This window comes from Xiphias gladius, chromosome 24 (genome assembly GCF_016859285.1).
Source record: "Xiphias gladius isolate SHS-SW01 ecotype Sanya breed wild chromosome 24, ASM1685928v1, whole genome shotgun sequence".
Classification (NCBI taxonomy): Eukaryota; Metazoa; Chordata; class Actinopteri; order Istiophoriformes; family Xiphiidae; genus Xiphias; species Xiphias gladius.
The window spans coordinates 8,907,973-8,929,100 of NC_053423.1; the positions used below are offsets into that span (position 1 = coordinate 8,907,973).

A 21,128-nucleotide genomic window follows, 5' to 3' on the forward strand; every position below is an offset into this window, starting at 1 on the left:
GGGACATACTCTGATCTTAATCCCCCAAATCACCATGACAACAGAAGCTCACAGCAACCCATATCCTTTCTGAATTCTCTAGTGTTTTTGGATTATGTCAGTGTCAGTCCCATCCAAATATCCCAGCCCTGTTCCAGCAGTGGAGGAGGAACAGATTCATATTGCGTCTCCCTGTCTGCCACCACAGTATCTCTGGGCTGAGAGGAGCTGAAAACCAAGCGCGGTAAAAGGCGCTTCTCTTTTACACCGAGGTCACTTTAAATGGTTTTATATATGCAATATTTTGTCCAAAGTGTTTTGAAGTTTAAATGCCCTGTCTGTCTTGCAACATCACACCTGATGCCTTAAAAAGTGTACAAAAAGGACCAATAAACGACTGATGCCTAATTTCACACTCAGTACTGTATTGTAAAATGTAGTGTTTTCATCTGTCAGCTTGAGTAAAAATCCATGATTTACCTCATGTGTACATTGCCCCCCCCCCCATCCCCGCTTTCTACCTAAGTCTCATTTTAGAAACTAACAACTAGCTTTATCTCTTCCTCTTGTTGCCTGGCAACAGCATATCCCGATGGGCACTCCCATCTCCCACAATGCAGTGCTGTAAATCTTTGTAAATGTGTGTTGATTATTATGTAGAGAAAAAGGAATGGGTTACGATATGCACCAACAAAAAATCCTGTGTTAATGAATTCAGTGAGTAAAAAAAAAATTCCTACAGAAATAATGACTTTTCCTCAAAACGAATCAGTTACTAGTCCGAATGTGCTTCCTATGCCACTGTCAACTTTCCACAGGGTGTCAGAAATTTAATGATTGATTTATTTTCATCAACAAAAGCTATTTATTGTTCTTTATATAATCATCTGTAAAGAGGGTTTTTTTCTGGCTTTTCAGGTAAACCCAAACCAATAAAAAGGAACCTTTTGTAAAATCCAATGTTCTTCTGTATCGTGTGGGGAATGGAAATGAGTCTCTTTAGTCTGACTCACGTCTTTCAGCTCCTTTTACTTTTCATTTCTCATTCCAAATATTAAATCGTATCAAATCATGCATGTAAATAAACTCCCATGCTTCCAAAGCTGCAGATGCTCAGCTTTTGTCAAAATTCTTGCAGCACCAAAGCCAAAAGTTCTACGGAACTAATTGAACTATACGGTACAATTGTTCACGTGGAAATTTCTTGCAAAGAAAAACAACCACACTTATACAATTCTGCTTTCAAAATGTATGTTTTTTTTTCCTCAAATGTTTCATAGAACAACAAATGTAAGGCACATGGGTTTTGCAACATACTGTATGCACAGATAGAGTTGATGGATACACACATGAATTGCTGAACGGCTCTACCAGGCACAGCAGGTCAGTGGGCCCTTGGGCCAGAGCCTCTGTTTGAAGTGACAGTTAACATTTCTTGTTGGAAAGTCAACCAAACAATCGTAAAGAGGCACAAAATGACCACAAAGAGACACAAAAGATCACAAAGTGATGCAAACTGACAACAAAGAGACAAAAAACAACCAAAAAATATATAAACAAGTACAAAGAAACGTGAAACATCTACAAAGAGGCACACAACTTCAACTTGGATGTGCTCCTCTGTAGGAGAGGTGGGGGGTCTTTCACATGTCTGTGCCCAGGGGCCCATTGTCTCATAATCCGTCCATGGATGAACAACGGTATTTGAGCGGTGTTTGTTTCAACACAGACTGACAATGATAACCACATAATATAGCCTCTTTGAAGCAATTTAATTCAGTTTTAAGCTTAATATCTCCCATGGGTTAGCTTGTGAGATACAAAAGTCTGACCACGGCTCATAGTTTAAACTGCCAATTAAACTATGGAGATGATATGAGGTTATAATGATTTAAATCTCCAGGGACTACCAGATATAAAAGTGACAAAAACACAGCACCATGTAACACTACAAAAGCAGTTTGTGATACTTTTCTGAACATTTTGGGGCTTGGTGGTCATATTCAGTGTGCTGCATTACAGTACCTGTGGTGAATGGGCTCAATTATTGCTCATATTTTCTTAAACAAGTGCCTAGTGAAGCAGACAGATGGCTATTACAGCTACTTTGGAATATAAAATGAGATGATATGCTTTAAAATGGCTGCACTTGGAAAAAGATTGCAGTTAAAATGACACAAAATGAACTTTAGCAAAATAATTACAAAAGCCAATATGCTTTCTTATGTAAACGCAATTTTCTTCTATAAATAATTTGTCTTTTACTGATCACATTATTCCATTTTGAAAGCTTATAAACCTTAGAAAAATATCCCTTTGGCATTTTTTGTTGCTGTAACAATGAAAAATAAGTGGCTAGTCATGCGTATACCTTTTATCAAATACTTTGAAAAAGTATCAAAAGCCACTATATATATAAATATAAATATGTACAAAACAGTCAATCCATCAAAGAGGGTATGAATGCAAGTTTTTGACTTCTGTTTCTACATAACTCAAATACATTTCTAGGGATATTCTCTTATAAGTCAAATTCAAATATGTATCACACCTCAGGCACTAAGACAGAATATTAGAAATGCATGGGATGCACTCCGGATGGGATTCGTTGACAAAGGAACAAAGATATGAGAGGTGGAAGCAAAGTGCTAAAACAGTTGTGTGTATTCTCTTCCTACAGATTTAGAAAATGAAAAAAACAAAAAACAAAACAGAGGAGGACAGAATTAATCAAGGAGAAGAAAATACAGATAGTGATTCTTGTCAAATCTCCTGGGTTGTTGAAGAATGTAAAAATGGGGTGAAAAACAGTAAGAAAATAAGAGGCAGTAATATAGCAATGAATTGGCAGTCATAGGGAAAAAGAGTGATGCAATAAAAATGTGCTGCTGGTGTGTCTTTGCAGACCTCAGTTCCAGTGGGGCCCTTAGAAAGAAACTGGATTTTTGCTCAGACCTACAGTAGAAATCTGTGTGGGTAAATCTATACACTGAACAACAATGGCTACTCCTTTATTTCATCAAATTCAATAACTGTGGGTCATGGTCTTTCGCTTTCTATCTTTTCCATAGTCTCCTTGCTTCAGTCCACCCTGCCCCTCTCCTCCATCGCCTCTAGCCCTCTACCAGGGGCCCTTGACAGGTGGGCCCTTGGGGCTGTAGTCTACTTGATGGCTCATACAGTCTCCAGGATTACACCGGCCATCCTTTCCCTTTCCACCAGGCTGTCCGGGAGGTCCTGGGATCCCAGGAACGCCCTGCTGGCCAACAGGACCTGGAGGTCCCATCTTACCATAGCCAGGAGGCCCTGGGACACCTGGAAGAATAAAGGAAATAGAAGGAATGTAATAATCGTTCCACTATCGCTGCCCTGGAGATATTCAAAAATGATTTACTTCTTAGCCAAGAGTTAGCGGAGAAGACCAATACAGCACTCATTCAAATGTTTTGAATGTTTAAAATTTTACACTAAAAAACACATGGTGAAATATGCCAAAAGCTGCTCTCATAAAATCACAACTTCTTCACCCTTTCGTTTTTGTACAGATTAAACAAACAAGGCAAAGCATGTTAGTTAATGATCTTTAGAGGTGCTTGTATTCCGATCTTTTACGTGTGGATGGAGCCAGGCTAGCTGTTTCATCTGTTTGGCCTTTATGCCAAGCTAAGCTAATTGGATGCTGGTTGTAGCTTTGTTTTTCCCGTACAGATATGACAGTTGTATCAATATTCTCATCTAAATTGGCAAAACAGCAAATAACCAAAATGTTGCACTATGCCTTTGAAGGTTTAATTTTAATCCATCCATAACGTGAGTTTACGTGAGTAGAGTATTACCCTTTAACACTGCAACAGAATAACAATGTAGATACAAGATGAAGGACTTTAGTGGTTGGTAATATTGAAAGGAGATATCTATACACTGAGAAAAAAATGTGTGAAGTACACGCCAATAAGTAAAGAATCTCTAATAGATGATGTTATTATCATGTCTATTATCAGGGCAACATAAGGGAGACATGAAACAAACATTAAAATCCTATTTTGATCATTTGATGTGAGCGTGGTTGCTTTTCTAACCAAAACTACTAGTAAACCCAAATGAAATAAACTGTTCCATGTGAAGCGCAAAATCTAATTTGCTAATTTAGTTAATACTATCTGAAACTTTTTGATTATTGAGAGATCTCAGATGTTGACTTGGGTGATTACTGGCCTGGTAATTTTAATTAAGACAATTTAAGAATGACAAAGAATTACTTTCATCATGCTGGCAATTTATTTATCAATAACAAAACAAACTTTTTAAGTAATTAGCATCATTTATGTCAGATAATGTTAGCCAATACTGCCAGCTAAGGGTTTGGCATCAGGTGCAGCTTGCATGCGTGTGTAAAATGTGACAGAAGCGAGGGTTTACTTTAACTGAATTTACAATTCAAATGTTTGAATGTTTAAACTAAAAAAAAAACTAAAAATTTTTTTGTTAGTACTCAGTGAAATGTGCACTTGCTAATGGCTGTCCCATATCACTGATGATCAGCTCAAACCAAATGTCTGCCGCTGTACTACTTACTGATCAATGGACGATTGACAAAGTGGGGTACATTACCTGGTGCTCCTGGAGGTCCTACATCTCCCATCTCTCCAACACCCTTGTCTCCTTTCTCTCCATGTGGTCCTCGTGGTCCTACAGAAAGAGAGTCACAGATTTTGACCACATGACAGTTAAACAGTTTACACTAAGTTAGCAATGACACTCGCGTCATTGTCATGGTGCTATGAATGAAAGGTTCACCTTGGGGTCCTTGGGCTCCTGGTCGGCCTTGTCTGCCAATCTGTCCTGGGATGCCTGGTGCACCCGGGGACCCCGGATTACCTGGAGTACCGTCTTTCCCTGGGGGCCCAGGCCGACCTGGGGATGCCACCATCTCTACTGGCATCTGCATGCGTGACATGTAGTAGCCCATCCTCTCTGGCGAAGGGAAACATGCAATAAAAAACAATGATTCCACAGTGGTAAGAGCTGTGGTGTCATAAACATGCACAGAAAAGTTCTAAAGATTAGCACCATGTCCTCACCATCAAAGATCTTGTTGACCTGCTGGCGGATGAAGTTTCTGAGTTCATCATAATTGACTACAGCCTGTGACAGGATAGAGAAAAAAACAAAAAAACAAAACAAAACGGCAATCATTAATCAAGATAGATAATTAGAAAATTAATTATTTACAAGAGCAGATGGAGCCAGTGAGCGCCTCTGGCCACTACACTGATTGAGCTGATTAAAAGTTAAAAATAAAATAAAAATCAAGCTACTGTGGTGTAAGTGTAACGAAAATGTATCTCACATCATTTCCTGGTGACCCTGGAGGTCCAGGGAGTCCGGGGGCCCCCGCTGAGCCTGGGCTTCCCCTCTCCCCTCTGGGTCCAACTGGGCCAATTATGGGCTGTGCAGCCTTGGAGGGGTAAGCTCCACCACCAGGAGGTCCCGGTCTGCCTCTCTCCCCTGGGTTACCCCTCTGGCCTGGTGCTCCTGGCTCACCCTGGGAGATAAAAGAAAATCAGTAGTGTTACTTCTACTACTATACTGCTTCTTTTCGAGGCTGGATAAAAAATGGATATCAGTTAATGACATTATCCATATTTGTTCATCTGCATTAGTCTCCACCATTAAGACACTTCTTATTATCACCAATTATACGCATGTATAACTTCTTAAAACTCACTATTATGCGTTAGTTTTGAAGGAATGATGTGTTGTGAATGGCATTTGACCTAACTTTCATATTTGCTTTCCAAGGGTTGCCAAGGGTTAAATGAGCAAATTGAGACCATTTTCATGTCTGTACATTAAACATGAAGCTAAAGCCAGGAGACCGTTAAATTAGCAATGGCTAATTTTGAGATGCATATGAAGATCATTATAAACCCTATTTTAGAGAAGAAGCAAGCCCTTTAAAACCGCTATTGGCCACATCTATATCACTTCCACACAACAGAAAGAGCCCATCATTCAGGTTATGTAAATACACTGAAAAAAAACAGCGCCACTACATTAACAACAGTGATCTATCGAGGACAAAGCAGTCCATAATGGACGTCTAATATTTACACATCAGCGATAGACATGTGGCTCTTGAAAAAGAGAAAAGAGAGAAGAAAAGAGGAGTCTGTTCTTGTCTTTCTCATCTGTTCTCCTCTTCTGTGCAGCTAAAACCCTGACAATGCCGTCCTGTCAGTGTGACAAATAGCCTCATCTAGCATCTCCCCTCATGCTTAATAGCATTATCCCAGGGGCAGAAGAATAACTTTATCACTGTATCCACCTAAGGTACTTTAAGCCTGTGTTTAAGGAGAGATCCAACAGGCCCTGTAGCCACAGAGGGCTAGCAGGCGGCTGGCTGCCAGTTTCGAGAGGGGTGAAGTGAGGTAAGCAGGAAAGAGGGTGTCAGTGGGAGTATCGGAGGGTTATTGAACGGATGACTGTGTTAAGTGCGGGTGCTGAGCGGGCAGAAATGGAGAGAGCAAGTGTTTCCAGCACCATAGTGCTCTAACCTGAGTCTCCCTGAGCTAAAAGCAAGAGAAAAAGGGCGTATCTTGCTGTATTCAGGTAGTTTGTAGGGGTAATGGATGGCTTGTCAACACACACACAGACATAATGTACTGTACCACGCTGAGTCAGCTCTTACCTTTTGACCTGGCTGTCCATTGTCCCCTGGTAGGCCTGTCGCTCCCTGTCAAAACAAAGAAAGAAATATCCTTACAGGAATGAAATATGCACATCAGCGCATCGATTTCTCTCCATTATCCTTTAATGGGGACAAAGACCACACCCAGACATTACTCACATCTTTACCAGCAGCGCCATCACTTCCTGGTTCTCCCTGAAAGACAAAGTCGAAGCAGGAGAAAAAAAGGTTAAATCAGGTCTATCGGCATGCTAGCAGCTTGATTGATGTTTATTTAAATTTACTTTGGTTTGAGGGGACAAATTCGGAAGTTGATACATTTCGAGAAGTACTAACCATAGGCCCTGGATGCCCGGGTGGTCCTGGGGGTCCTAAAATCCCTGGGAGACCCATCTCACCAGCCTGGCCCTTATCTCCCTTTATACCCTGGAAAGTGAGGGAGAAAAGATGTAGAATTTAGATTCTCTTCTTCTGTTTACACCTCTGGCAGCAGTACAGAATTTCAATTGTGTCCTGTTTCACCCTCTCACACACAAACACACATACAACGATATACAGCACATAATACATAATTCTGACAGTTTTTCAAGGCACATTAATGGTGGCTCGTGAATCTTTAAATTAAGTTACCACATCCTTATCTCTGGTCGTTTATTTTCGTTTTTTAAGTATGTGTAGCTTCTGTAAGTATTTACAGTAATCATAACTAATGTTTGTATTATTTATTGTCCCTAGCACTCACTTGTTTATCTTTCTCTGACATTTCGGCTGCTGAAACAACCCATTTTCCCCTTGGGATAGTTAAAGATTCAATTAATCTAATTTAATCATCCAAGTTGTAATTTCCAGCACTTCTCTTACCACTCCTGATATACCAGGAGGACCTGGAGGTCCTGCTTGACCTGTAGAACCCTGATGGGGAAAGTAAACACACACATGAATTAAATTTAACACACTTACTTATTACCATATCAACAGGTCAAAGTTGTCGATTATAAGATTAAAAGGGCAGTGAACTTACAATTTGGCCAGGTGGTCCAGGTCGTCCCTGAGCTCCTGGGGTACCGGGATCTCCCTGGAAAGGTCACAAATTGATCTTTAGAGATCTCCAGGGTTACACTGTCTGTGATATATTTAGTCTTGCTTTGGGCTTGTGTACATAGATTATCATGTTCTCTCTCATGTTTATCCAAATTGATAGGGGAAAATGACAGAAGACATAAAAAACTAACCTCATGTCCCGGTCTGCCCGGAGGTCCAGGTGGACCTGTTGGTCCAGCATCACCCTGAAGGATGCGAAAGTAATGAAAAGGTAATAGTGGGAGCATGAATGGAATGCATCACTCCACTACTACTGGAGACCCAAAGCAAAGAGGTATCATCTTGATTAAAACAGCTTGGCTTAATGAACAAGCAACAGACAGCAGCAGTAAGTAGACAAACAGACAGACATAGTGTGATGGTAAAGCAATGAGTTGTTGGCTAACCTTCTGTCCAGGGAAGCCAACATGGCCAGTTTTCCCTTTGAATCCCTGAGGAGAGACATCAAAGAGCATGACATTGGTACAGTATCAAAATTCACAAAGTTGAGCCTGCCAGAGAACACGCCGACGCGTGTTTGAAATCCCAACCACCTGCTCTTGGGTAGAGTACAATCTGATACCGAGAGCAAGAGAGAGAAATAAAAAAGAAATGGAGGGACCGGAAGACGCAGCTACTCCTTTCTTCACTGCGCGCGTGTGTGTGTGTGTGAGAATATCACCATCTCTGCCATGTCGATGTACACGACATAGAGTTAGAAAGATCTTAGAAGAAAATAGAAAGCTTAGAAGTTTCAAATGGGGTCACATCACCAGTGAAATCTTGTTATGACATTAACAAGACTCAGTAATGATTGCACATACTAATTTATTGTGCCAGCATGGGTGAAATATCATGAGCTACAGTCCCTGCTAATTTGCATAGGATGCTGTTGGTGAAACTATACAACAGTCAAGAATTAAGATGATCACAGCTGTCCTGAGACTTTCCTACACATATGCAAGGCACCCTATCAAGGGCACAAGCAATTCAACCACCTGTCAATCCATCTCTCCATAAACAGCTTTAGAAAGGCTTTCAGTGACAGGCAGTCATGCTGCTGATTTGCATACTAATTTGCTGTTTGTGAATCCGAAGGTGAGCCATGGCAATCTAATTCTAATGCACTGTATAAAAAGTATGCCTACCAGATCTCATCTACTGAAACAAGCTACTGTATATGAAAAATAATGAGGGCATTCCTGGTGTGAATGCTTGGATGAACACAACATCTGCATTTATCTCTAAAGGCTTCCATGTTTTAACAAGACTAAGAGTCTACAGCCCTGCTAGTGGCTCTGTGAGGCTATACTCAGGCTTTGAGCTAAATGCTAATATATCTTAGCTTTTGATTAATCATTATAAACAGAAACTAGTATGTATGATGGAAATGTCATTAGTTTTGCAGGTAAATGGCAACAAACCAGTTTTGGACAAATCAAAATTTGAAGTGATGATGGTGCTAGATGAAAAGTTAAGGGATCAGTAAGTTATAAATCATCCTGAAGGGAAGATTAGTATCCATACCAAATGTCATGACAATCCATCCAATAGCTGTTGAGACATTGATGGTGCCAGAGGAAATGTCAGGGGGTCATCAAAGTAATGAGGATTAATCCTCTGGGGAGCATAAATGTCTGTACAAATTTTTTGGCCAAACTACCTTGTAGATGTTGAGCTATTTCATGGGATATTTGAAAACCTGGTGATGCTAGATGGAAAGTCAGGGCATCATGAAAATCAGGAGGATATATCTTCTGTGAACCATAGATGTCGATTCAAAATTTCATGGCAATTCGTCCAATGGTTGTTGAGATATGTCAGTCTGAACCAAAGTGGGCCACTGACTGATGGACCGACCGACACTGTCATCCAGGGAAGATACACTGTGATACTCACAGTAGCAATAGGATTAGATATACATAAATAACCAAGATGAAAAGAGATTAATAATTATTCATACAAACATGCATTATTTCATGCATTATGTTAGGACCTGAAATGGATACTACTTGGTGTTCAGTATATATAGAGTATATTTCTCATGCCTACTTCATGTTGTTTTGTGCACTGGATAGATAGAGAATCAAATCCCGTCAACGTTAGAGGTGATACTCACTGGGATTCCTCTTGGTCCTGCAGGGCCTGGAGGGCCCATCTCTCCCTGACAACGAAAAATAGTAATTGTCAAAGGTCAGCTATTATATGCATTTCTTTCATTTTACTCACTATAGCTTTACGACATTGTGCGTTTGGATATTCTAGCATGTGCGTGGGCATGCCACCCATATGATACATGCGTGTGACTTACACGCAGCCCTGGTTTACCATCTTTCCCATCCATTCCTTCAATGCCAGGGGGGCCCTTTCAATGAAAAAACAGACAGAGAGTGCATATGAGGATTCTGAATAGTATATAATATGTTGGAACAGGTCAAACTTGGATAAGATACAGTGATATAAAATACACATACCATCAATCCTGGGGAGCCTGAGGAACCCGGGGGTCCAGTTGGTCCCTGAGGCCCTTGAGCACCATTGTTGCCCTTTGAAAGTAGGGATTTTCAGAACAATTAATGATAATTTTGGATGTAAAGAATATCAGAAATAGGTAAAGGTATGTTTTGTACTCACTTTTTCACCCTTGAGCCCGTTGAGCCCTTCCCTTCCAGGTTTGCCAGAGGGACCTGGTACACCCTAAAAATACACAAAGTAATATACAAAGTCCCTGCACACATTCCAAAAGCTCAATTTGCAGCAGAGAAGCTAAAGCATTTACATACGGGTGGTCCTGGGAAGCCTGATTGTCCTTGGAAACCCTTGAAACAAAAGGAGTAACATATCACTATGCATAATTTGTTTCTAATAGTCACAATTTCCTATTATGTGTATGCACAGCATGTGTTATACATACCTGATCTCCTTTGGCACCGGAAGGCCCTGCTGGTCCCGTGTCTCCTTTAATGCCCTGTAGACACAGATTGGCTCAAATTATGAAGCTGTTATTAAACTTTGTAATGATAAATAAAGAAGCCAGACTAAATATCCATGATGACACACTGACCGGTGAGCCAGCCTGTCCTTGATACCCAGGGTTACCAGGAGGACCCTGCAGGAGGGAAGGAAATGTTAGCCAGTAATATACAACACAGGCGGCATATTGTCTATTACATAACAGTGTTGGTGTAGTGGCTTACTGATTCTCCTTTCTGACCAATGCTTCCTGGGCTCCCACGCTCACCCTTCAGGCCCTGACAAATAAAATAGACAGTTAATCAATGTCAGCTCACATATCAATCTAGCCATCTATCCATCCATTAAAGCTGTAAGTTTGTTGCCAATCCCATAGTTTTAATGAGGCATCAAGAGTAACGTACAGACAGTCCAGGTGGTCCCATGGTTCCTGGGTAGCCTGACGTCCCCGGAGGGCCCTGAGGTAAAGATCATGCAATCAATCAAACAGGGAAAGCAATTATTTTTTGTACATGCTATAATTTCAAGGTAACTGATTGGCAGATAGTTACCTGCTCGCCCTTCAATCCTGGGAGGCCAGGTGACCCTCGCTCACCCTGCTGACCCTGAGAATGGCAGGAGTGAAGAAAGATTAGAAAATGAAGGACAGGATGTGATATGTATGTCAGGAAGAGAGGCCGCCCTGGTAGAAATGGACCAAGGACAAGGCAAGTCAATATCAAGGAGAGGTAACAGCTAACTGGCTCGGATCATCTCCCTTGAGGAATGCCTGCATTTGATTTGGTCCCTTTGCTCTACACCTCTATGAGTCTTCAGGGTAGTGATTTAGCTCTGTGCTGGTGATATCCACAGTCTGAACAATGCCATCTCAGTCCAATGTGTTTCAATTCTTAAAAAGGATAGTGATTTTCAAGTATTGCTTCCCTTCCTCTCTTGTTCTGCTATAGATTCAGGTGCAAATCTTAATAAACCTGCAGACTTCATTAAGTAATGTATCTCTTTAAGACTCTGCTGTTTCATCAAGCAATCAAAAAACAAAGAAAAATGAGCAATGTATTGGTGATACTAAGCAACAAAATACTGACTTTACTTCTGTCATGCACACAGTTTCCACAGAATGATACCATCATATATTGAAAACCTATATTCCACAGTCTAATAATTTGATGTAAATATTAATATGCATGTGCGAGTGCAATCTGTCGCCTAGCAACTGCTGCTGCAAGCGGAAGACAGATGAGTGCGGGATGAAAAGAGTGGAGAGAAGTTTTGAATATGCAGCGCTCATATGGCTCATCCATTTGCCATCTCTATTCTCCTAAAACAATAAATCTGTATGAGGAGGAAGAGGGGGGGACTCTGTCTGCACAGCGGTGCCACTCTCCATCACTTGGACAAGGGAATAATTGAACAACTGGAGAAAGAGACAACCAAATCATTTCCTCATCTGAAATAACTTTCATTAAAGAGCCGTGGAGAGCGGAAGGGAGGAAGGAGAGATGGCAAGGAAGGAATAATCAAGGGCTGCTTGATTTAAAAGTGAGATCATCCGTATTTAAAAAGAAAGAGAGGGCAGGTAAGATAAAGACATTAAAAGCAGAGTATCAGTAATAACAAACAAAAAATGTCGTCATAATATATTATCTACAGGGGTTTTTTTTAGAAACAGTACTTTTACTTCAACAATACTTCTGTACTTTTATTTAAGTTAGATTTTGAACAAAGGACTTGTAATTGAGTATTTTTACACTAATGTATTAGTATTTTTGCTTTAAATGATAATTAAAACAGAATAAAAGGATAAAAGAGGTAAAAATGAAGTTTAAAGTGGGAATGAAACTTACAGGTAAACCAGATGGGCCCTGAGGACCTGGGAAACCAGGAGGTCCCTGTGGACACAAAACAGTGAAAAGAACACTTAAAGACACCTGAGACAAGATGAACAAACAGAACAAGAAATCGATTTACATCTCTGGTTAAAAGCAGGTTTCAACTAGTCCCAATTAAGTAAATACTGCACTAGGCATCGCAAGGAAGCTCCTATGTGTTGGTGTAAGTCAGTACTGAAAAGATGAGTGTGTTGGACCCCTTTGTATGACATTTTTACTGAGACCAGTAGGGGGCTCTGTGAACTCACAGAAAGTGACAAACACAAGCTCCTCTGAAGTCATTTCATATCTAAAGCTTTGAGAGACAAAAACCCAATGGTGCTGTCCTAAAATTTATAATAATAACAACTTTTTCAACCCAGAAGTAATGGCCCTGAGTAAAAAGCACTTTATAATGTAATTCTCAAACATTTTTTGATAATAATAGATTTTTCAGAGTGTTAAGTTAGAAAAAGATGTCATCAAAGTACTGGAAAACTTCTTTTAAAATCTGCAAATGGGTACTGTGGGCATATCCATACAGTAGATGAGAATTTCAGAATAAGAGTCCACATTAAGACTTTCTAGTCTTGCCATTAACAGGAAAATACTGTACGTCTCTTCGATTAAACCATGGGAAACGATTCAGGTTTCTGTACTTTAACTAAGCCCCATGGTGCTGAATCTTTAAGTTTAGATAAAGACTTGCCATGATTCCTGGTGTGCCAGCTTGGCCTCTTGCTCCTGGTGTACCCTGTAGTGAAGATACAGAAAGAAAGTCGATCCTGAAGTCAGTATAGTTGTTTGGATACTGGATGCATACTTGCACAAAGGCCGAGACACACACTCTAATAACAAACAGTATGTGCATGAGATAACACAGAGACAGACTCACTGTCTCTCCTCTTGTTCCTGGTGAGCCAGGCACTCCTGGAACTCCAGGTGGTCCTGCGCAGGATTGGTCCCCCTATGAGGCAAAGAGATAAAATGCCAGGAAATGTGCATGTACGTCTCCATGATTGTGTCTATGTATGTATGTGTTTTTTTCCATGTCTAAAGAATATGACAATGATCTCAGCTGACCACTGCTTGTGTTGCCTGCTCCATCTGCAGTCTCTCTAAACACTGTAAGCGGACAAGAGAATAAGTTATCAAAGTAATACTTCACTGCTGGCATTATATTATGTCAGACTGACTATTCACATCAAGCCATGCAAACTCAAATACAATGCAAAATGAGGGATTGTCAATGTGCATTCATCAAAGCACAACAGCAATAGTACAGTGACTGTACTATTAGTGACATTTCAAATGATTCTGCATTTGGAGAATCATTTGAAATGTGAAAACGTTTCGACACCAAACTCCCTGTCCCTCCGAGTCTCACCTTGTCACAGCTGTCCAAGGGGGTTACACCCATTTTGCCCTGATCTCCCTTTTCACCCTTGGCACCAGCCAGACCAGGCACCCCCGGCAACCCTTGGGAACAGCCCCCATCACAGTCTTCCTGTGTTATAGAATACACACACACAAAGATGTATATATCTATATATATAAGACTGGCAAAGCAAAAGCACGGAAACCCACTGAATATAAACCCAATTCCCCAAAATGCATTTTACCGATGAACTTACATCTTCTTCTACTGTAGTAGAGTCCTGAGGCAGCTGGTGTGGTCCAGTGGGGTTCTACAGAAGGGGGCAGTAAAAAGGGAATTTCAATTGATATTAATTAAAGAACTTTATGACTATTATTAAGACACTAATTAAGGTAAACCCAAGTTATCAAAATCAGCTCTTTTCTTTCACATAAGACAAACCAAATCAAAGTTCCCCAGTGTATTGCAGTGAAATATGGTTTCTTCAAGGACTACAGATTTTCCCATGACACTACACCCTAATAAGTTCAGACTAAATAGAGGGCCTATGCTTCTTCCCACTACTTACATTAGCCTCAAACATAAGATTTGTTTGCTTTAATCTAAAATTAAAGAATTTTATGGTGCATTACATAAGCCCAGGTCTGTTTTTTTGATAATATCCCTACTAACAATTTATTTTATCATCATTTTATCACAAATAAAATACTCCATACCCTTCCTGCACCACACACAACCATGTTCAATAAACAATAGAGTGACACTGTATAATAGGCTGAATCCAATGTTGGACATTTCAATAAATTTCAATTAAAGGGTTTTTTCATGCTTTTGTAATGCTCAAGTCTGCACCAGAAAAGTTTAAAATTCAAGAAAGCAAAACAGACACGTATAACTGGTTCTGCCTACACATACAGCACATACACACAGCACAAACACATATAGTGGATGTGGAAAAACAAAACAAAAACACAGAGACAAACCGTGGAGTTACACGTTCTATTTATAGTAAGTTCTGAAATAAAACCGCCCAACACACGCCCAATCACATTTAATGTGAAAGGGGGTCTGCTCCCTATCAAAGTAGTGGGACCCTTTCCGCCGAGAGACTCTGTCAATAGCACCTGGCCTGGTTTCAAAGTCTTTACAAACCAATTTAACATTGTTCAAACTTGAGCCATTAGCTAGAAAAGGGTATTTTATGCCGCTTGCTTTTGGCTGTTATACGGGCTACAGCAAGCCTTGCGCATTAATGGACTACCTCAAAAGAAGGTTCTCTGTAATTATATGTCACTGTGCAATGCTCACTTTTGCCACTCTCTAAAGGGATCTGCAAAGTGCTAACTTTGTGATTTTTCTGAGCAACGTGCGGTTATGTTTCAAAGACAAAGCAGTTTTTCAGGGTCCTGAGAGCTATGCTGCTACTTTGAGTGACACAATACCTCTCCAACAATGAAAGAAAAAGAGGCATTGATGGGCTTATATACCAACACTGAGGCTATACCAGGTTTGGACATGTGTGTGGAGAGCAGTGGGCGCCAACTTTTCCATTGTAGTCAAAGTTATTATAGTGGGAAAAAATATTCAACAATTCCGCAATAGATCAGAGCTTACACTACGACTTGGGCAAATTTCAGCACATTTCTTCCTTTCCCCTATAATTCATGGATGTATTTAAATTTACAGATCATGGCTGTTTGAATGTGTAACACTCTGTGGTCATTTTAACAGTAGACATGCTGCTTTACAATATATGGGATCAATCAACACTTTTCTGCAGATTGTGTCTGTAAAATAACTCTTAAATCTGTTCCACTCATCCACTGAATTTTGAGTACCTCCCTTTCCTCCATTAATCTGCTACTTTAATTCTTGTGTTGAAGGTGAAGTTCCCCTTGAATGCTGGCTAGAGATCAGCATCGATGTTCCCTTAATGAAATTAAGCCATTATCAGACTTGAAAGAAACAAAACTGACACCATATACAGTCCAGAGAGTCCACAGATAACTTCACCACACTCCTCACACCTCATTTCTCCACTTTGATGTTGTCCTTGCACCTACTGACGCTAAACTAACTTTGTCCAAAAGAACACAAGACCTTCGCAGGTTAAAAACTGATCTGAGGCCAGATCCACAACAGACTAAAACTCTGAATATACTGTACATATGTAGTGTTTCCTGCATTCCTGCACGTTTCATGTTATAAACCTCAGTCATTGTGAACTATTCAGGCAAATGCATAAGCCTTATGTCTACTCCCACTGTTATCCATACCAAAATAACCCTTTTTAATGTTGTGTGACACAGACCAAACTTCGTCCTTGGTCTCAGATCAGCAGCGTCCTTTAACAGCATAAAAGCAGCAGTTGTGCTCATTATGTATGATTTAACAGTGGTTAAATTTTATTCTCATTTTACAGGCGTGGGGGTATACAGTATGTAAAAAAAAATATGATATAATAAAATCACATTTTTAGAAAAACGTTTTAACACGTAATACAAAATTTAATTTGTATTAAATGGATGTGTTTAGATTTACGAAGTAAAATTTGTGACAAATTTTGTTAAAAATGATAGCCTTTTATTACTTAATTTGTTCCCTTAAATCAATCATTTCTGACCTCAAAGCACACATGGAAGAATAGGACCTTCTTTTTTACTAGTCCCTAATACTAGTCCCTGACACATACATTCATTTTGTGCTTTTGCATCATTTATACATGAGGCCTCAGATCTCCAGTCAGTGGATAAGAGCCGCCTCTCCTCCTTTTCTCTCTAATTTTACTTACGATGTATGCTGGTTTCCCCGGTATCCCGTCGTTTCCAGGGATACCCTGAAAGAAGGAACTGAGGTTGAACTTCTTTGCTGCCAATCGAGGGCTAGCCACTCCCATCTCCACCAATGCTCAAGGCAGAGTCAAAGGGTCAGGGTATAAATCGTCAAACCTGTTCCCTCTCCTGTCATATCTTATGAAACCTTAAAAATCTCAAAGTCTGATTGTACTTAGAAATCTGAATTTAAAAAATCCATTATATTTGCTTTAAGTACTATTTTGCATTCAGCCATTATTAAAAATGTCCCCAAAGACATGACCTCTTCCATCCAGTTACCATCACCACATCTAATGTCTTTCTTACACCTTTGACTCCTGTAGCACAGCAACACTTTATTTGAAGGTCGGCTTGAATTACAAACCTCATAAATGTATCAAACTTTGACCTCGGATAGGCATTGCATCATTTTTTTTAACTTTTTACTTTTTATAATTTAAAACCAGACCTCCAAATAACTGTTCATGTCTTGACAGACATTCCTGAAGCTTGCTCAGTTGCTTCCCACAGGGGTTAAAACCAGAAGCACCACATTAGTTAGTGCATTCTTTTTTTACATTTGATACTAATTATCTTTGCCTACTTTATACTAAGCTACTACACACATTCTTTATATAACATCAGTCCATTTCCTACATGCATATCATGGACCCCTAAAGATGCAAAGCATGTCAAAGCCTTATTTATGTACCCCAGATGCCCAAGCTGAAAGCCTATATCATAAGTAGCTTGTTCAATTCAGACTGATGGAGAAGCTGCTGAATTGAACTGAAGAGACTCCCCCCCACGCCACCATCTTACTGCCCCCTTTCTGTTACCTGAGGTCCTTGGATTCCAATAACACCCTGAGGCCCAGGTGGGCCGGGCGGGCCAGGAGGTCCTGGTGGACCCTTAAACATACAAAGGCATGAGAACATAAGGCATCAGACATTCATAGTCAAACACAAATTAAGAATTCTTTGATTTTTCAAACAAACGTTGCAAGGTAAGAAGAGAAACAAAGCTTTCAAACAAAGCCCAAGTTATCAAACGGGACTGCTGGCTGATAGATCAGACCTGAGGCCCAGGCTGCCATACGTTTACTGGAGTTCCCGGTGCTCCCTGGAAGGTAAAATTATTCAATATCAGAGCAGCGCTGATGCTTGCACAAACAGGATATACAAAAAGCGCACAGTGTGAAGTTAAGAATAATACAACCAATGTCAAAACACAGAAAGATGCAGAGGGGAAATAACCAAGCGTAAACATAAGTTTTTCTCAATATGTCCCCTGGGGAGTCATAGTGAACCCTCTGAGAGTGTGTTTAAAAAATCAATTTGTATACAGACTCCTGTTGAGAGGCAACAATTCTGTAGATCAAACTAATTGTACTGTATGTGTAAATGTGTTTTTTTGCAGTGTGTAATTGTGCAAGTGTGTACTCACAGGCCCGCCTATGCCCGTGTGCGCCGGCATTATGCAATTGCACTCTCCAGGTTCACCCTGAAATATACATCAAAGAAAAGACCCATAAAAAGCTAAAGTGAAACTCTTTGCACAATTTTAAGCAAAGGCTGCAAAACAGAGTTCTCATTCAACATTAAAACTACTCCTGGTGCTGTGACTAAGTCAGAAATCTTAGCTTTCAGGGCTCTTTTGTTCAGTTTTGCTAAATCCTGAAATCTAATTATCTATCAAAAAGACACTCATAACTGCAGGGGATGGAACTCTGTGAATGTGTTTTATATCACTTTACGAACACAAAGCTAAAGCCTTAATGTAGTGCAAGAAAACAATGAATGTATGGCACTATGATGCAAAAAAAGGTGTAATTCATCTAAAATCTGTAATGAGAGGAGCTCACATAATATTCCCAATTACACACCTGCTCTCAGTACTTTCCTCTAACATTCAAGTCAGGTTTTTAAAGTATATATATGAGCTCTCCCAGAATAGCTACAGTTCCGAAGACTCTCTAAATGTTGCCTCTTTCGCTCATTTTCTCCTAGTTTTCTGAACTTTTTCCTCTTTCTTAAATTTATTCTTCCTTTTTCACTTAGACTTCACAAAGGCTACTGTCCCACATCTTACACCCCTCCTGACCCTTAAGCACTGCCTCCACCATGTCTTCATCTCTCCAACCCTCTCAGTGACAGTCTGGACTGGTGGCTCTGATGAATGTGGTAATTAATAGTCTCACACACTCTCTCTTAAGGCCCCGGAACTCCTCTTGTCTGCCAGCAACAGTACACTTGTCACCTTGGTTGCTACTCTATCCGTGCCCTGAGGCTGGTTTCTGCATCTGTGTGCCAGCATGTGTGTGCGTGTGTGTGTGTGTTTGCATGAGGTGAAGGGGGAGGGGGGCTGTTGAACCATCTCTTGCGATTACCATCTGTTCCACCCCCTTATATTCAAACCCCTCCAGATCCCTTCATCCAAACAAAACGGTAGACTTACCTTGTCCCCCTTAGCTCCATCAAGTCCCTGCAAGAGAAGGAGACACACACACACACACACACACACACACACACACACACACACACACACACACACACACACACACACACACACACAAACACCTAGTTACTCTTGCTTTGTTGTTCCAGAAGAAAGCTCGCAGGGCAGTGAGCTGAGTGAAGATCAGGGGACAGAGGATGAGATGGGAGCAGACATTGCCTCTGTTATGGATCGAGGCAGACATCCTTGGTTACAAATGATGCCTAAGTCAAGGACAATTCCCAAAGAAGCTCAAAGAAAATTAAAACTCTGTACAGATACAGAGGCAACAACTCAAGTTTGCTACTTAAATTTTTCTAACATCTCTTCAAACTGCTGATGAACATGTACGAAAACATGCAAATGAAATACACTCTTTAGACAACAAATGAATAAGACAACTCACAGGTCTGCCATCATCTCCTGGCAATCCTTGAGAGCCAGGGGCTCCATCTTTCCCCTGTGGGTCAAATAGTAAATAGGAAACAGTGTTTGACAGCATAAAAGCATGACATCATATGCACATACAAAAAGATGCATTTTCGTCCTACCGGGGGGCCTGCTACTCCAATCACCACAGGCCCCTGTGGTCCTGGAGGTCCGACATCTCCTCTGGAGCCCTATGAACAGGAAACAACCACTGTGTAATTCTCAAAGTTTCATTGTGTCAAACAGAAAGGGGTTCATTTGACTGCATATTGCAAAGATAAATTGATTTTCCACCACTTCATTTTATGTTACCTTTTCCCCTGCAGGGCCAATAGGGCCAGGTGATCCTTTGGCTCCAGAAGGTCCCTATACAAAACACAAATTTGGACCAAATTAGAAATAGTAGTGTTGAACTGTAGGACTTTTGCAATATAAGCGAAACTTACTGCAAGTCCAGGCAGTCCTCTCGGTCCCTCTTCGCCCTAAGACATAAATGAAAAAGACAAAACAAAAAGGAGGTTTAGAGGGTTTGGTGAGGAAACCAAGAGTGGTGTGTGGTGAAGATATTTTATAGTGGAGTAATTGGAAGGGACTGATGCCACCAAGGCAATAAAGCATAAAGGGAAAATTCCATGATGAATCAAAGGATTTGAGAGAGAATTAGTTTTGGATGTTTATTTACAACCTTGTGACTTTATTGTTAGATGTGAGAGGCAGGAAAAGTCTAAACACTGTTATCAAAGGAGAATATGGTGTTCATTAGTGAGATCACAGCTGGGCTGCATCCATCTAGGAACTGTGACTTTTGTGTATGACAGAGCTGTATCAGCTGTCGACATTAAACTTCTTTATTGATCCAGATGTAATTTTTAAAGATATGTCAGCCTTACTTGAGGTCCTGGAAGGCCAACTCCTGGAACTCCAGCCTCTCCCTACAGGGGGCACATGACAACACAGATTACAAATCTGTCAGTGACACAAATATTGACACAAATTGACATAAATGGACATTCATACCCTGCTTCCTTTGGGACCGGCAAGCCCCTGCACACCTGGTAAGCCCGGTTTTCCCTGGAAAGAAAATATTTGACATGATCATCAGTGGTTCTCAAAGTACCAGAAGTAAATAAAAAAATACACGATTGCCTCACATTTTTGCCAGGCTTCCCCTCTCCTGGGGGACCAGGGTCTCCTCTCTCTCCTTTGGTGCCTGGCATAGCTACACCATCACCCACTGTAGTGCCCAGAGAAGGACAGCTGGTACAAGCATCACCCTGGAAAATAAAACAAATTTTGGAACAATCAAACTCTTATTTAGCCAATCAGGGTCAGTTTTTAACCCCTGGAAACTATCATTGATCCAAATGTTTGATCACTGGCATCTAAGATATCACCTGCAATTGGGCCTCCCCAGTGGATGG

General features: G+C 40.5%; 1 protein-coding gene across 7 annotated transcripts in view; it reads right to left on the reverse strand.

The window, feature by feature from the left end:
- Positions 1-885: 885 nt before the first annotated feature.
- The window catches only part of col16a1 (collagen, type XVI, alpha 1), a 66,873-nt gene continuing 46,630 nt past the window's right edge, over positions 886-21,128 (reverse strand). For 2 of the 7 annotated variants that reach the window (XM_040121617.1, XM_040121615.1), the window contains 40 exons: positions 20,859-20,981; positions 20,725-20,778; positions 20,598-20,639; positions 20,154-20,189; positions 20,020-20,073; positions 19,830-19,898; positions 19,685-19,738; positions 19,240-19,266; positions 18,229-18,285; positions 17,860-17,904; positions 17,622-17,693; positions 16,761-16,805; positions 14,226-14,279; positions 13,979-14,098; positions 13,675-13,716; positions 13,487-13,558; positions 13,301-13,345; positions 12,568-12,612; positions 11,275-11,328; positions 11,128-11,181; positions 10,948-11,001; positions 10,815-10,859; positions 10,665-10,718; positions 10,534-10,569; positions 10,385-10,447; positions 10,225-10,296; positions 10,062-10,115; positions 9,870-9,914; positions 8,158-8,202; positions 7,903-7,956; positions 7,692-7,745; positions 7,532-7,582; positions 7,007-7,096; positions 6,830-6,865; positions 6,671-6,715; positions 5,330-5,524; positions 5,061-5,124; positions 4,777-4,953; positions 4,591-4,668; positions 886-3,294 (listed from right to left, as the gene is read on the reverse strand). In XM_040121617.1, coding sequence (XP_039977551.1) covers positions 3,101-3,294; positions 4,591-4,668; positions 4,777-4,953; positions 5,061-5,124; positions 5,330-5,524; positions 6,671-6,715; positions 6,830-6,865; positions 7,007-7,096; positions 7,532-7,582; positions 7,692-7,745; positions 7,903-7,956; positions 8,158-8,202; positions 9,870-9,914; positions 10,062-10,115; positions 10,225-10,296; positions 10,385-10,447; positions 10,534-10,569; positions 10,665-10,718; positions 10,815-10,859; positions 10,948-11,001; positions 11,128-11,181; positions 11,275-11,328; positions 12,568-12,612; positions 13,301-13,345; positions 13,487-13,558; positions 13,675-13,716; positions 13,979-14,098; positions 14,226-14,279; positions 16,761-16,805; positions 17,622-17,693; positions 17,860-17,904; positions 18,229-18,285; positions 19,240-19,266; positions 19,685-19,738; positions 19,830-19,898; positions 20,020-20,073; positions 20,154-20,189; positions 20,598-20,639; positions 20,725-20,778; positions 20,859-20,981 — 2,670 coding nt within the window. In that variant the 3' untranslated portion in view covers positions 886-3,100. The remainder of the gene's footprint in view (positions 3,295-4,590; positions 4,669-4,776; positions 4,954-5,060; positions 5,125-5,329; positions 5,525-6,670; positions 6,716-6,829; positions 6,866-7,006; positions 7,097-7,531; positions 7,583-7,691; positions 7,746-7,902; positions 7,957-8,157; positions 8,203-9,869; positions 9,915-10,061; positions 10,116-10,224; positions 10,297-10,384; positions 10,448-10,533; positions 10,570-10,664; positions 10,719-10,814; positions 10,860-10,947; positions 11,002-11,127; positions 11,182-11,274; positions 11,329-12,567; positions 12,613-13,300; positions 13,346-13,486; positions 13,559-13,674; positions 13,717-13,978; positions 14,099-14,225; positions 14,280-16,760; positions 16,806-17,621; positions 17,694-17,859; positions 17,905-18,228; positions 18,286-19,239; positions 19,267-19,684; positions 19,739-19,829; positions 19,899-20,019; positions 20,074-20,153; positions 20,190-20,597; positions 20,640-20,724; positions 20,779-20,858; positions 20,982-21,128) is intronic. The other 5 variants (XM_040121622.1, XM_040121616.1, XM_040121618.1 and 2 more) reach the window with 5 other exon arrangements.